This window comes from Trichomycterus rosablanca, chromosome 16, assembly GCF_030014385.1.
Source record: "Trichomycterus rosablanca isolate fTriRos1 chromosome 16, fTriRos1.hap1, whole genome shotgun sequence".
NCBI classification, from domain to species: domain Eukaryota; kingdom Metazoa; phylum Chordata; class Actinopteri; order Siluriformes; family Trichomycteridae; genus Trichomycterus; species Trichomycterus rosablanca.
Window position 1 is genome coordinate 18,132,379 of NC_086003.1, and position 14,862 is coordinate 18,147,240.

The 14,862-nt window shown below is 39.6% G+C and overlaps 1 protein-coding gene across 1 annotated transcript in view; it reads left to right on the forward strand.

Moving 5' to 3' along the window:
• Window positions 1–230: 230 nt before the first annotated feature.
• Window positions 231–14,862, forward strand: part of nsd1b (nuclear receptor binding SET domain protein 1b) — a 29,070-nt gene continuing 14,438 nt past the window's right edge. Inside the window, exons 1-13 of the mRNA XM_063012128.1 lie at window positions 231–546; window positions 2,214–2,825; window positions 3,778–3,919; window positions 4,489–4,628; window positions 5,570–6,925; window positions 6,992–7,445; window positions 10,426–10,541; window positions 10,626–10,899; window positions 12,133–12,233; window positions 12,358–12,403; window positions 12,762–12,928; window positions 13,067–13,195; window positions 13,918–14,041. Coding sequence (XP_062868198.1) covers window positions 2,472–2,825; window positions 3,778–3,919; window positions 4,489–4,628; window positions 5,570–6,925; window positions 6,992–7,445; window positions 10,426–10,541; window positions 10,626–10,899; window positions 12,133–12,233; window positions 12,358–12,403; window positions 12,762–12,928; window positions 13,067–13,195; window positions 13,918–14,041 — 3,403 coding nt within the window. The 5' untranslated portion in view covers window positions 231–546; window positions 2,214–2,471. The remainder of the gene's footprint in view (window positions 547–2,213; window positions 2,826–3,777; window positions 3,920–4,488; window positions 4,629–5,569; window positions 6,926–6,991; window positions 7,446–10,425; window positions 10,542–10,625; window positions 10,900–12,132; window positions 12,234–12,357; window positions 12,404–12,761; window positions 12,929–13,066; window positions 13,196–13,917; window positions 14,042–14,862) is intronic.

Consider the following 14,862-nt stretch of genomic DNA (forward strand, 5'->3'; position numbering starts at 1 on the left):
TAAACTTATAACGTGAGTTTACTAATTATTTTAATATAAAATGTAAATTTTATAGTGAAGTACAGTTTAAGCGAATGGCTGGTATGAAATGCTAGCCGGATACAATGTGTTTTAATGGATATTGAGAAGTGGAGCTCAGGCTATGCAGCGCAGTACAGAGCCGCGACGGATTGGCTGTTCACATACACACTCATACACACAGGCAGGGGCTGGAGACACAACCGGGGCAGGTCGACTCGCAACCATCACCGTTCCAATAGGGGGGAAAAGTACAAGCTTGGCGCCAAGCACCGTGTCAGTAAAACAGCACGAATTGAACCGGTTTGTCCGTGTATTAGACGTCTGGCTTTTTCTGTTTTCGTTTTGCAGCTTGTAGAAATGGGCGCTAGCCTCACTGTCAAAAATATGCTCAGGTTTCTCGGCCTAGTCCTGCTTCTGCTGCTGCTGGGATTTGCACAGGCGCTCTCATAAATTGGAAAAAAAGGCCATTTCGAATCCAAAAGTGCGACCTTCTTGGTGACCAACACCACGACCGACGCGTGAATGGTAAGATTCCACTCGCGTTTTGTAACCACATGTTTTTTTCACTGTTATAACGGAATTGACCACAGGTTGATCAAGGTAAGGCTCAGTGTGTAGGGTTGTGTGTGTATGTGTGAGGACTTGTGGGCTACAGTAGCCTGCTGATGTCTGAGAAGAACAGTACAGGCTAAACGTGTATTACAGCCAGATGTGATGTGATATCTTAACCACATCTTTATTAACTTCCTTAGAAAGATGCAAGTGTGGGAGCTGCACTCGCTTTTCAGCGTCAGCATACTCTTGTCATATATGTGCGCCTGACAGGTATGGTAGATTAGGACTTGACTTTTATAGATCCGTCTGTATGCCGATGGCTGTTGGTGAATAACACTACAGCCCAGGCGTTTCTGTGATGTTGAAACCCATCCTTCCACATCTTGTTCATTATCTAGTCTACAATTTGCAAGAAAATGTGGGGGATGAGTCGGAATTACATTGACTTTGGCATTACTTGTATTCAGCCTACAGTTGTAACAATCAATTTTACTTTCAGTTTCTTTACCCAACACATTGATTAATTTTTCACAGTCCAGACTGGAAATCGTGTAAACCTCTGTCAGGTTGTAAGAGACTGGTGTGGGTTGTTAGAGGTGCCCTGACCTTTAAAAAAAAAAAAAAACAGACCCACCCAGAGGTGTTTTTTGCCTTGATTTGTTCAATGATTGAGAAAAGGAAAAGCAAAGAAGTGTAGTCAGATAAAGCATAAAAAGAAAATTGATGTATTGTGATATGTACAAAGCAATGTTTCCATAACTTAGTGTGCACATATACATGAAGTACATATGCATACATACATGCTAGTGACTTTTCTCTTTGCATCATCAATGGCTTAGCTGCATGAATACAATAATTGTAAAGGTCGGTCGAGTAAGTGATACTTGACCTTGTTTAAATCTGCATCCGAAAGTTCTTAGACATGGGTCTGATTACTCTTGAGAAAAAGCTGTTTATGTAAATGATGCGCCAATCAGAACAAATTGTTAAGTTGCACAAAGTTGGAGACTACCATGTTTTAAAAACCAAGGCATGCATTAATCCACAAAAAGACAGTTTGTTTACAAACGATGAAGTCTTAGAAGTCTTGCAAGCAGGTGGGTGTTCTGCCAAGACTGCACCATAAACACAACATGAAATGCTAAAGAAGGAGAAAAAGAATCCAAGTCTAACGGCAGAAAGTAAACGAACAGTAGTCCTATGTAAAAGTGGATCTTTTGTTATTCTATAATGCTCAAATAAAACTGTTATAAGACCAAAAATATTAATTACTGTTTCATATGTTTAAAACAAGGTTATTCAGTGAGAGATTTAGATATACGTGTCTGTTTTTTGTGTCGCCTAAAAGAAAAATATGAAACAAAAATGGTTTTAATAAAAGGGCACCACTGCTCTCCAAAACACTGCTGTTTTGTAAAGGAAAACACAACTTCTGTTTCTGGTGGTGGGACTCCAGTGGCCTGCACAGAGCTTTGACCTTAAGCCCTAGCCTTTCCTGAAGAGTAATGGGGTTATAATTCCGTTTTAACATCCATTGATTTGGAATCAGATGTTCATGTCATCGTATGGTCAAGTGTTTACATAAGATTGGTAAATATTGTGTTTATGAGTATGCCTGACTGTGTATTTTGTCCCAGGTGCTTTGGCAGCAGTTGAAGCTTCTTACATGTACAGTCCATAAGACCTCTCATCTTATCACATGGAAAACCTCACCTGTATAGGTCAAGGCAACTGGCTTCTTCCATTGAAAGCACCAAACCAAGGCCCACTTTTTAATCTACAGTCCCTTAAAAAGTACTGAAAACCAACAGAAGAGCTACAGAAATGAGTTGACTCTGGCAGCCACCTGGTTGCCATTTTTTGTTCTTACATTTTCCTGGAAATCACAAAAAACAATGGACAGAGCTTTGCCTGACATTAGAACTGATGATAACACCTGCATGTCCCCTCCCAGTCCAGCTTTCAGCCTAGATTCATCCAGTCCGTTTGCAAATGGGTTACACTTCGAGTCCATTTTGTTTGAGGAGGAGGAAGACGAGAGTACAGACACAAGGTCTTCACTGGAAAGGCCTCGTAACAGCCCAAAAAATGACAATACTACATCTACAAATTCGAAGTTAAGTCTTAAGATTGAGAACTGTCTACCCAAAAGAGGAAAGGCCTGTAAATTAGAAGAGAAAATGGAAAACTTTAAGGTAGAGCCAGATGACCACTGCAATGCAGCCCCTCTCAAGTGTGTTCGTAGCAAGGTAACCCCAACACGTTTTCAATTTTTTATTATGTTGTAGGACAAATAGGGCTGTGAAAAAGCATTTCTTTCCCTTATTATCTCTCGACTCATTATACCACAAACATTGTTGCAAAAGGCTTAAAAGCATCAAGGTGTTTATTGGTAAATGTAAGCATGGCTTCATGTTGTTCCTGGTTACAGTGTTTTTTGCCATGCAACTATCGTTTCCCAGTCTCTTATGAATGCTGGTTTCCTGGAAAAGTCAGTGATCTTCCCTTGAAGGGGTTTCTCCTGGAGTGGCCACTTTTGGGTGGAGTCATGTTTAAAGTTTTCTCCATTTGGGCCAAAATGGCTAAGAGTAATAAAGTCTGGGTCTGTCTAGCCTAATAGACATACATAGTCTATTCAGTTTGGTGGGTTGAATAAGTAACTATAAGTAACCCAGACCAGGCAAAATCCCACCCCCACCTCCACACAGTGCTTGCTGGAAACAAGGCTCCAAACTTTGGCATTCAGTGCAGGGACTCCAAATGACAGGCATTGCAACAAGCAGGTTGGAGTACTTATTCTGTTGCGGAAGGTTGGCTGTGTTGTCAAGAAGCTTTAAGAACAAAGGAAGATTAGAGAACAGATGGATGGATCAGATCACTGAAGACTTGAGGCTAGTGAACATCATCCCCAAAGATGCTTCAGACTGCAAGAAGTAGAAGAATGTAAACGAGTGGACTCTGCAATGAGGTGGGAGACCTACTTGGAAAGAGAGAACAGTTGCTTCTTCACTTCACTAGTTTGTGTTTACTCAGTTGTCCTTGTCATATCAGATTAGGTTTAAAGATCTAAAACAATTAGAATTAACATGTGAAATAGTAGAAATCAGGAAGGTGACAGGTTTTGTTTAATGTCACTATGTTTACATGTCTTTTGCCACATTGATTTAGAAAATTGATGTCTTGATGATGTGTTTTTAACAGAAAACCAACCCAAAGTCAAGGGTTCTTCCACCAGTGAAGTACCTAGAAGGTGAAGTAATATGGGCCAAGTTCAACCGCAGGCCATGGTGGCCATGTCGGGTGACTGTCAATTCTTTGTTGGAAACATATCACAAAATACAAGGTATGTTAATGTCTTTAACAGTTAACCTTTATATTCCAGTGGCACACATGAAAATACATCATTATTTTTATTAAGTATGGATTTTGACTCCTGGCGACCATACGGATAGTATTTCTCCAGAACATCTTGTCTTCTGTTTGGCTGTTTAGGCTTCTTAATGGCTCGTTCATGGTTTTTCTTACCGAATCCACCCATTTTGTTGCTGATGGCCTCTTCCTCTATTATATGGAAATGAAAATACATAACATTAATACAAAGTTAAAATGGTTTGTCTTTGGATGTTAGAGCATTCTACCAAATTAAAATCTTCTATTTCTTTGAGGGACAAGTTATGGTCCGGGTTAGATTTAAGGTCTGTTGAAGACTGTGGAAGGTAGTTTACCAAACTATACCAAAATAGTCTGCACAGTATGTGTGGAGTTATTATTATGTGGAGTGTGCTCACCACAGGATGCACCTGATCTTGTAGGACCACTGTGTCTAATGATTGTTTTTTTATCAGGTGACTTTCTGTGTATCAAAAAGGCTGATCATTCATTTGATTTCTTCTGGGCTGTGTTTATTTTTAGAGATAAGCGATAAACTCTGCCGTCATTATTACATCAAGACTTTTGGAGAACCTGAGGAACTGGCATGGGTCTCTGAGAAAGCCACCAATATGTTTGTGGGTGGACATCAGTTTCACAGTCTCCCTGGCCCCAAGAGAGGTGTAAGTCAGAAAAATACATATGTTTGATTAACCGTAACACATTTGTAATAATTATATGAGTGTTTGTGGTTTCATGCTTGTGCCATTAGGGAATTATTCAGAGACTTAAGCTTTTACCACAGAGTTAGGCAGAAGGAGAGTGTTAGTAAAAAACCAAATTCAGGATTGTGATGAACATGCTATTATACAGCTTTGCCAGCAGATGGCGTCAATCATGTTACAGTGGTACCTTGAAACTCGACGTCAATTGGTTTTGGGAGTGGTGCTGAGTTTAAAGGCGTTGAGTTTCACGGTATTTTTTCCCATAAGGATGTATGGGAAACCACACTGCTCAAGCCAAGTGCTGAATAATACAGCAGTCGCACACACGTCGAGTTCAAGGGTACAAACTTCTCGACGAAGGGCATCAAGTTTCAAAGATTTCGAGTTCAGGGGACGTGGAGTTACAAGGTACCACTGTACTTTATTGATCTGCCAGTAAAGCTGTGAAATTGCATGTCCTTCACTTCTCATTAGTTAAGTTGCATGCTCTATTTATTGAAACATGGAGCAGCTAGGAAGCTATATGTTCACACAAACTACTCGCTTACTCGAGGCAAAAATCATTGCATTGTTGAAGCTTGACTGTATTTTGTGTTATAGTAGAAGAGTAAATTTGCAGGCTTTCTATAATAGGAAAAATTACAGAATATTTTATGCTCTATGTTATTAATGAAATACCTAAGATTCAGGTAATATTTATTGAAAAGAGATGATGCTACCGCTCAGAGGAATAAACTGTAAATCTGATATTGCCATGGCGTTTGCCATAATCAGATTCCCGAAGCACTGTACTTTAGTACTCAGGTTTTAACTTTGGTCATCAAATTATTGCTAAAATCTGATTTTCTGCAACACATGATGTTGTACTTGATGAGGTACTTTGTTTACCTCTCTTCTAGGTACCCAAGCGATTTCTGAGGTCCTGGAATTCTAGTGTGGCTAAAGCAGAGGCACTTTTCCTAGGGAAGCCCAGTAAAAGCCCATTGACATCTGAAATTACGGAAGAGAGCTCAGCTGATGAAATCACAAACACACAAGAAGAAGAGTCATCTATTATTTCATTGCCTCTAAGAACCTCTGAAGGTGGGCATCAAGTCAATGGAAAGATTTCACATAAAGGTCCGAAGACTGTGGATAAATCTAAATCCAAAAAGAAGCCACGAAAGTCATCATCCTCGCTTTTTACAAAATGTAAGACATTTTTTGGGGAAAATGCAAAGCCCAAAGATCCAATGGACAGTCCCTATTCCGACATCGACTCTGTGCCGCAGATCCGCCGATGTTCCAAAGGCTGTGACCAGCCTGCAGAGAATTTTACAGCTGATCACCCTGCAAAACAAACCACAAGTCCGAATGATAAAGAAGTCAAGAAAAACACAGATGTTCATGGTGGCCTATGGTTTAGCAAATCAGGGAAATGTCAAGCCAACGGGGTAATAAGTCGGGCAGGAATGAAATCAGTTAATTGCTCTTTTGGTAAGGTATCTTGTAAAATTAAAATGCAAGACACAGTGAGTACGAAACTAAAAGACAATCAAGTACCAGAACACCTATCCACCACCACACCAAGTCTTGAAGATCAGTCTGAACCCAAGAAAACTCTTGACAGAGGAGCGGCATGTCTTCCAGCCAGTAGTCGGTTGATGACTAGAGCTTTGAGAGCATTGGAAGAGGCTCAGCTCCAGCTACCATCTAGCCAAAATCAGGAGCAAACACAGCACATACCTGACATACGTGTCACTAGATCTGCTGAAAAGAAAAAAGCCAAAGTAAGGACTTCAGCGAGAAAGCCAGCAGATGCAAGCCCTAAGGATGTAGAAGCGAGTGAAATTCCTACAATTTCTTCAGAGCTGCCTGCATTGACAAATGATAAAGATGCTGTCAGATCAGAGGAAGCATGTTTAAAAACTTCTGAAAGTGTTAATCATGATAGATCAGAATGTAAGCAAGAAAATCATGTCACAGATGAATCAGGTCATTCCGCTGCTCCTCAGTGTCAGATCAATCTGACAGAGTTTGAAGACATGAAAGAAATAACGTTCAAGTCTTTGGAAGGGAAAATGGATGGAAAGTCTATGACATTTCGACCAGATGCAAACTATAGATTTAGCACTTACTTGATGATGTTAAAGGATATACACGACAGCAGAGAAAAAGCTGGTCGACCCTTGATAGTGGAGCCTTTACCCTCAAAGATGCTCATTAAAGATGAGCCATCCCTGCCTTTGAAAAAAAAAAAGATTGAGTTTGTCAATGTTAAAGATGAAAATAAACACTCATCATCACTAGTATTTAAAAAGTGTGGACAGGTCAAAACAAGCTTTAAATCTAAACAAAAACAGCAGAACACAAAAAAAGTTCCAAACAAGGACATTAAGATCTTCCATGAAGAAGCAACCAAAAGCTGTATAGAGCCAAAATGTGGTAAAAAACCTAGCAAAAAAAATCAACCTGTAATCAAGAACAAAGATAATAATATTCTCTTGCCTTGTGAGCAGTCAACGTCTCTATCTAACTTGAGCCATCTCCAAGAGGTCCAGGAAAGCAAATTTCTGGGCAGTGTACCTAAAAAGCGCTGGCAAAGGTTTGACCAAGACGGTGGAAAGCTGCTACATACAGAAGTCACAAGTCAGTTGGAACAGTCACAGATCCCACCTTTAAAACAGAAAAGTCTTTTAACACCTGGGACAGAAGAGACAGTTTCATTGGCACCGGGGACGGAGATAGTCACAAACACAGCAAACGGTGCTTGCGAAGATTCTAGCTCCCCCAAAGGTAAGCAGCAATGACAATGTGATTAGGTACACTAGTGAGCCCTATTCAGATTGGATTAGATTTTTACAGAGGATGCATGTAGTATAATTTTATAAGAACAGGTGTCTTAAACATTTTGGTATTGATATAAAAGCATTGTTAAGTAGGGTGACCATACGTCCTCTTTTTCCCAGACATTGGACCAAAAAAAAATGCATCTAAATCATCAAAATTGTTTGGGATTCAGCTTTTTTAGTCTGTCTGCACTAGGGCTGTCGCGGTGACAGAATTTCCCCTTGCGGTGTTCAGCCTGTCTCAATATCGCGGTATGCGGTTATATCGCCATTTTTTAAAATTTTTTTTAATTACTTAATTTATCTGGATTTTAGAGCTATATAAACAAGCTTTATTGTTAGGCTATGATTCGGTATATTATTGCTTTATAATGACAAAGATGGGACAGCTTTAAGACCAATGAAATGCGTGTTTATTGTTAAATACAGAACAGAGCAGGGATGCGCGTCTTTTCTCTATAAAAAAAAAGGTTTAAATAAGCTTCTAGCTTAGGCTAGATATACACTGTGAAACAAAAAAAAAGTGTTTAGGCTAAATATTTTAAATGCACATCTAATCAAAATATGGTAAAAAAATAGAATAAAGAATAAAGTCTGTAAGAGTTTAAACCTGCGTTATCATGCGCGCTAGACGAACCAACATGTTCACCTGATGTGTTTTAGAGAGGATCTGAGTGGGGTAGTGATGTTCCCCTCGGTACTAAAACTCTCTCTGATGGTGCTCGTTGCATTAATACACTGTAGATGTACTGTACCTGCATGCGACTTTAGAGATCAGAGAAAGTCTAGCCTGGTTATCGCGCCACTATTAACCATCTATTTAGTAGGTATAATTAATATAACAATATATACTACATTTCAAGTTATTATTCGTTTCAATAAATTTTTATTCAACAAAAAAATGCATTTAAATAATTCCAGCAAGCCAACAAGAGAGAATCTGCAGGCTGCAATGCCATATTAACTGTCAATTAAGTGTTTTAGTTCGCCAAGGCTGTTTAAATGTCGTCTAAATTACATGTATATTATTGAGTGTGAACTCAATTTAATCATTAATAAACTTGCCTATAATTCCTGTTGCGATTGTTTACATTTTAAAACACAAAGCCTGACACTCAGCAGCAACGCATGAGAACAGGTTGCGGGAAAATGTCGCTCTTAGCTAATTTTCATTATGAATTTATTTAACATTTATTACGCACGAATGTAAGCGTATAAAACAAGATGGACCCTGCAACAATAAAAAAAAAGAGAAGAAAGAAAGAAAAAACGTGAATATCGCGGTGTTGCGGTTGCTTGGCATGCCCTGCGGTTGGCTGGTCTATACCGCGATATTTCAAAATTGCGGTTAGCGCGACAGCCCTAGTGTGCACTATTCTTTTTGTGCACTGATTTCACCTTTCTCTTTAGGTCCAGCCTTCTCGCACTTCTCTTTAAAAATGCCCAAGCACAAATTAAAATTCACAGGCTAATTACAGAAAACATTCGTGCTTTTGTCTTGGTTGGGATCCTTGGGAAGCAGAATGCATGTCCTGCAAAGTGTTAAATAAAGGTACCAGTTCAGCAAAACACAAAAATGCAGCTGAAGGAAAGAGTTCGTCAGGTAAAAACCGGGTAACACAGAAGATGTTGTTACTGCTGCAGAGGGAGTTTTTGCATTTCACATCACGAAGCATCACAACAGCTGCGGATTAATGGACTGCACGTCTGTTTTGTTAAAAGGCCTGATTCTGAAAGAGCGAGAAAATTTTCAAGTGTGCATACTAAGATAGAGGTTATTGTTATAGCCATGATAGCACCACATTATTATATAATGACCTATTTTATTGTTTTTTGTTATTGTTTAGGGCTAAACGCTGAATTGAAAATAAAAAGATGATCTGACCATAAATGCATTTGTTAGTTGTCTTGTTAAAACGTAGCTGTTTATTTATTAAAGCTCAATAACATAGTTGCATTGTTATTGATGCATTTGTCAAATATTTAAAATCCTACTTTATACACATTGCCATGGTGCCACCAATTACCCCCCACCCCCGAACCAAACTTTTAACCCAGTGCAGGTATTCGTCTGGCCCATGCTGACATCCTGCCAAGTGTTCTCTGTTTTGAAATGATGTTATTCAGTTGTCAAAATGAAAATAGTACGAGGGATCTTCAAAAAGTTTCTACACTTTTATATATTTGTTGGAAGCGGTGAGGGTGAGTGGAGTAGTAATTGGTCGTGTCTGAGAGACTGGGAGAGAGCTTATAGTCCGGATTTAGCGCCATCTGATTTTCACCTTTTTGGACACTCAAAGAAGCTTTAAGGGGAAGAAGATTTTCATGTGATGATGTGAAAGCAGCGATGCATCAGTGGCTACACTCTCAACCAAAAACATTTTTTGCTGATGCCATTAAAATGCTACCACACTGGGAAAAATTCATCGCAAAGGAAGGTGACTATGTAGAAATGTGATGTCATTTGTTTTTAAAATTCTTAATAAATCGAGTTTTTAAAAGTGCTAAAACTTTTTGAAGAACGCTCGTATTTCTTATGTGCATCTGTTATGAGTACATTAACCATTTCAAACAAAGACGAACTGTCTAAATTGTAAGAACTATAAAAACCTTAATCAAAAACCTCAATACAAACCTCAATCTCAGAAACATCAAAACAGTAGGTAATATGCAGATAAAAAGCTTTGTTTTTTTGATTTGGGAAATATTCTTATTCTGAGCCCTCGGGTGAAAATATTCCAGCTGTTTTGTGCATTTTAGATGAAACTTAAGTCAGAGTAACATCTGAAAATGTTTTTTACATGCTCCAGTGTAAAACTAAGCCTGTCTGAATAGGGTCGGAGTACGTCTTGGTAGATGGTAAAATTACCCTCATATAGTCGTGTTTGTTTACAATGATTCTTATGTTGCGTTCTTATATGTGGCAGAGGGCAAACGTATCCGAAAGCCGAGCAAAAGACTCATAGAGTGGACAGAGGAATACGATCAGATATTTGCTGCCACTAAGAAGAAAGCAAAAAAGAAGCCTGAATCCTCACAGAAGGTAATTCTACACACGGGTGGGTATTTTCTCTGTGGAGTGGAATGTGGAGATTTTAACATGTGCTTTCTTGATTGCTTTTGCCAGACTATAACACACGACATTGAGAATAGCACTGATAGGTCCCCAGAGATACAGCAACATCAAGAAACAGTACCAAGCGTTCAAAACTCCATACCTGAAATCCAGAATCCTCCTCCTGAAGAAAGGTCTAAAAGTCCACCCCCGGTAGAGAATCCTCCATGTGAAGAGAGTCCGGCCATGGCTGCAGACACACCTATTCCACCTCCAGAATCAGAAACCTCCTTTTGTGCAGAAAAATGCATTGAGGAACAGCTTCTCGATAATTGTTCAGCCACTAGTAAGTAGTTTGTCCTTTTATTTTCACACTTTATCTTGGTTGGGGTCACGGTGGGTCTGACACTAACCAGAAACACTAATTTTGAGGCAGGAATACATCCTGGACGGGATGTCTGGCCATCACAGGGCATCACACACTCTTAAATTCACCCACTTCTACAAACCTCTGGGGAATTTAAAGCAGAAAACCACCAGCTGCATGTTATGGGGAGGTGGGATGGAATTGAATTGCCTGGAGGATCCACTTGAACACATCCTATTTCAAAATAATGGGCATTAATATGGAGTTGCACCCACACACACAATCACAGATGCAGCAGCCTTTACTTTTCTGGCAAGGCTTGTGCCCATTCACTCAAATTGTGAGGTCACTGATTGAACCATTAAACAACAAGAATTAGGACACAAACAACATGCAATTTTTTTTGGAGTGGGGGCATGGAAGGGGGAATTGGAAAAGAGAGGGCACACCCACCCTAAACAATAAATTAGTTCCAGGTCAGGCCTTTTCGTTCAACATCAGTGACTAAGCTCACAAAAGCTATTGTGACTAAATGTCCAAGGACACAGTCCAAAGTCTTTGCAGAATATCAGAGGCTGTCACTCTTTATTTCACCTGCCAGCAACAGACTCTCTTAGAGAGCTCTGTCCTGTACCAGTGAGGACTCTGCCATGTAGAGAAGAAGAATGCCTTTATTTGTCATATATACATATACAGATGTACAGTACAACGTAATTCTTTCTTCACGTATCCCAGCTTATTTGGAAACTAGGGTCAGAACGCAGGATCAGCCATTGTATGCCGCCCCTAAAGCAGAGAGGGTTAAGGGCCTTGCTCAAAGTCTCAACAGTGGCTGCATGGCAGAGCTGGGATTCGAACTCTCAGCCTTTCAATTGATAGCCTAAAGCTCTACCCAATAGGCTACCACTGTCCCCACTCATAGAGTCAAGCTCTGTCCCTTATAATTCATCGACCACTCTCGCAGGCACCTCGACCTCCCTCCGTCATGCCTGGCTCGCATGGCCAGGTTGATAGTATGGCTGAAACACCCATACTCCGTAGTCTGGAGTGTCTCCAAATACTTGAACTACTAAAAAGAATTGATCACATTTGTTTAGTTATTTGTTTATTAAATATATAAATGCATATGAATATAATTGCATAAATGCTTTGTTTTGCCAGACAAGACAGGTAATTCGTTTGTTTAAATGTTTGTAAATATGTGTTTTTCAGGCGATGACATCTGTTTAAGCACGAAGAGACAAAGGAAGCCGACCAAGAAAATTCTAGAGAGTTCAATAGAAGCTGAGTCGATTCCAATACCAAAAAAGAAGGTACAGAATTATTTATTTGTGAACAAAATGTAATGATGTACTACATTTATGTTATTTCTGGTGTATCATAAGTGAACAGCTGTGACTTGGCAGATTAATGAATTAATATTAGAACCTTTTATAGGTGAAGACTCAGAAAAACAGTTCATCTGGACATGCCACTAATTCAGGTTAGTCCTTTTGTACATATTTGAAATTAATGTACATGTTTTATAGACAGTACCAATGTTTTTTCTGTAGTGTCCCTTAGGCTCAGGATTGCATCCTATCCTGGGGTGTGTTATTGCATTGCACCCATTTCTTTCATGGAAACTGGACCCACCACGACTCTGCACAGGACATTGGGATTTCTGTGGTAGTGGGCTAGCGTAATTCCTGCGGCCCTGGATTTCTGTGGTTTGGGCTAGTGTACTTTACCGCTTTGCCACCCTAACAAATGAACTAATTGTATTTGAATAAGTTAAATGTAATTCCAGTTTGACAGCTGTTTTTTGTGTCACTCTACATTTTTCTTTGTGCTGAATGCAGGAATCGGACAGTCAAAAAATAAAAGCAAGCATCCTGCTGCACTCATTTCTGAAGTGAGTTCCCCAGTGCCAGAAAGCATCGATAAAGAGGCAGACGCTACCCCTACCACCCATGACCAGCTTAACCCAGAGGTCACCAAGGATGGCAAAGACAGCCAGGAATCTAAGGTCAGTCCAGGTCTCTCTCTATGAATGTTTGAGACATATGAAATGTAATAAAGTATCTAAGAAAATCCATCATGCTGAATTGCTCTTTATTTTATATGATTTTATTTACATTTCATATTTAAATTTTTTATATTTCAGTCGGTAGAGCCAAGTGTTGATGAGTCTGAGGGTAAAGATGAACCTGCTGAAGAAGTCTTGCCCAATAACAGGCAAGACTTTTCAGGGGATAAAGTTGCTGGGGCCTTAACAAAGGACAGTATATGTCGGGTAAGTTATTTATACTTTGTTCTAACAGCCACTTGGAACAACATTGTACAGGCAGTATTAATTTGTATTTGTAAAAAAAACAATGTAGCCAAAAGTATGTGGAAATGCCTTCTAATTCTTATCTTCAGGTGTTTGTTTATACATGTATAACATTAGTTTGTAGATGGTCTAGAAGTCAAGCAACGCAAACCAGGGTTTTGGTCAGATAGCACACTATCTTTAACAAGCAAGCAAGAAGCGCCTACGTCTGAGAGCGAAACGCTGAATGTGGTATCACCTTGTTGTTGCTTCAATGAGTACAACAGGTTTCTCTGTGTATGGTTATGGTTTCATGCAAGTGAAAAGAGAGCCAGATAGCTGCTAGTCTGCATCCTTCTTGTCTAGCAAGGATGTTATCCATGAGGCGTAGTTTTAAAATGCCGGCCTTCTCGCACAGCATTAAGGATTAACCGGTCCAATGCTCTTTAACTGAATGGGCACACATTCCCACAGACACACTCGGAATGTGGCTTTGGAATGTGATATTAGGTGTCCACATACTTTTGGCGGTATAGTATCTGAGAGTAACCAGATATATGAGGCTTATTTTAAAGGCATCTTGTCATATAAGTAAAGTAAATGTGAAAGTGATACAGTTCTTGTTACTGTTGACTTTTTGTAATTCAGTATAAAGATGTTTTGGTTGACTATCATGAAGACATTGTAATACTTGTGTGTTTTAGGTGTGTGAAAAGCAGGGACAGCTGTTTACCTGTGAGGGCCAGTGCTGTGGTGCTTTCCATCTACAGTGTGCTGGTCTGACAGAGCCTCCGACGAGAAAGTTTCTGTGTCAGCAGTGCACTTCAGGTGTGTATTGATTGAATTGGTGGAACAGTGATCAGTCATAAAAATAACATTATAATAATATCCAGGAGCAACCATTTGGCTCCAGAACAACTGTAATCCCTTATAGACTGCTGTCATAAAAGATGTGTGATGTTGGACCATTATTCAAGGGGAAAATCTTCTTAAAGTCTTTTAAGTGTTAAAGAAGATGGACATGCAGTATCTAGTCCAGGCTCTAAAAGCTTTTATTGTTATTAAATAATTTATAAATTGTTAATTGGGGAGGCAATGGAATGTACTTGACTTCATCCTGGTGTTCATTAAATATTTCTGGGTGGCACAGTGGTCTATTATGCTCACCACTGAAATCCGGGTATGATTCCCAGCAATGTTATTGTCCAGCCAGGTGTCTACACAGACATAAGTGGCTAGGTCTGGGGAAGGGTGATGGAGTGCAATGGATTGGCTCTCTGTCCAGGACACATTTTCTGACTCGTTTGGACCCACCACGACCCTGAACAGAATAAAGCAGTTAATTAAATATAATTTTAGCATTATGTATAAAAGCACCATGATCCTGGAATATAGAAACCTCATCAGCAAATAGTGTTTGCACCATAGGGTGCACCTGGTCCATTGGTACTGATGACTTTGAAGAAATGGCTGCTCATACGATTACAATTTTCCCTCTGTTGTGGGAGGCATAATTTGGCTTTGTATTATCATAAACTCATCCTGACCATGTTAGTTAGGGGTTCAAGTTTTTTGCTCCTTACACCACCTTGCAAGGTTTCCATTGGTCAGACATGGCTTAAATTCCAGAATTGTGAAGTTTATCATGT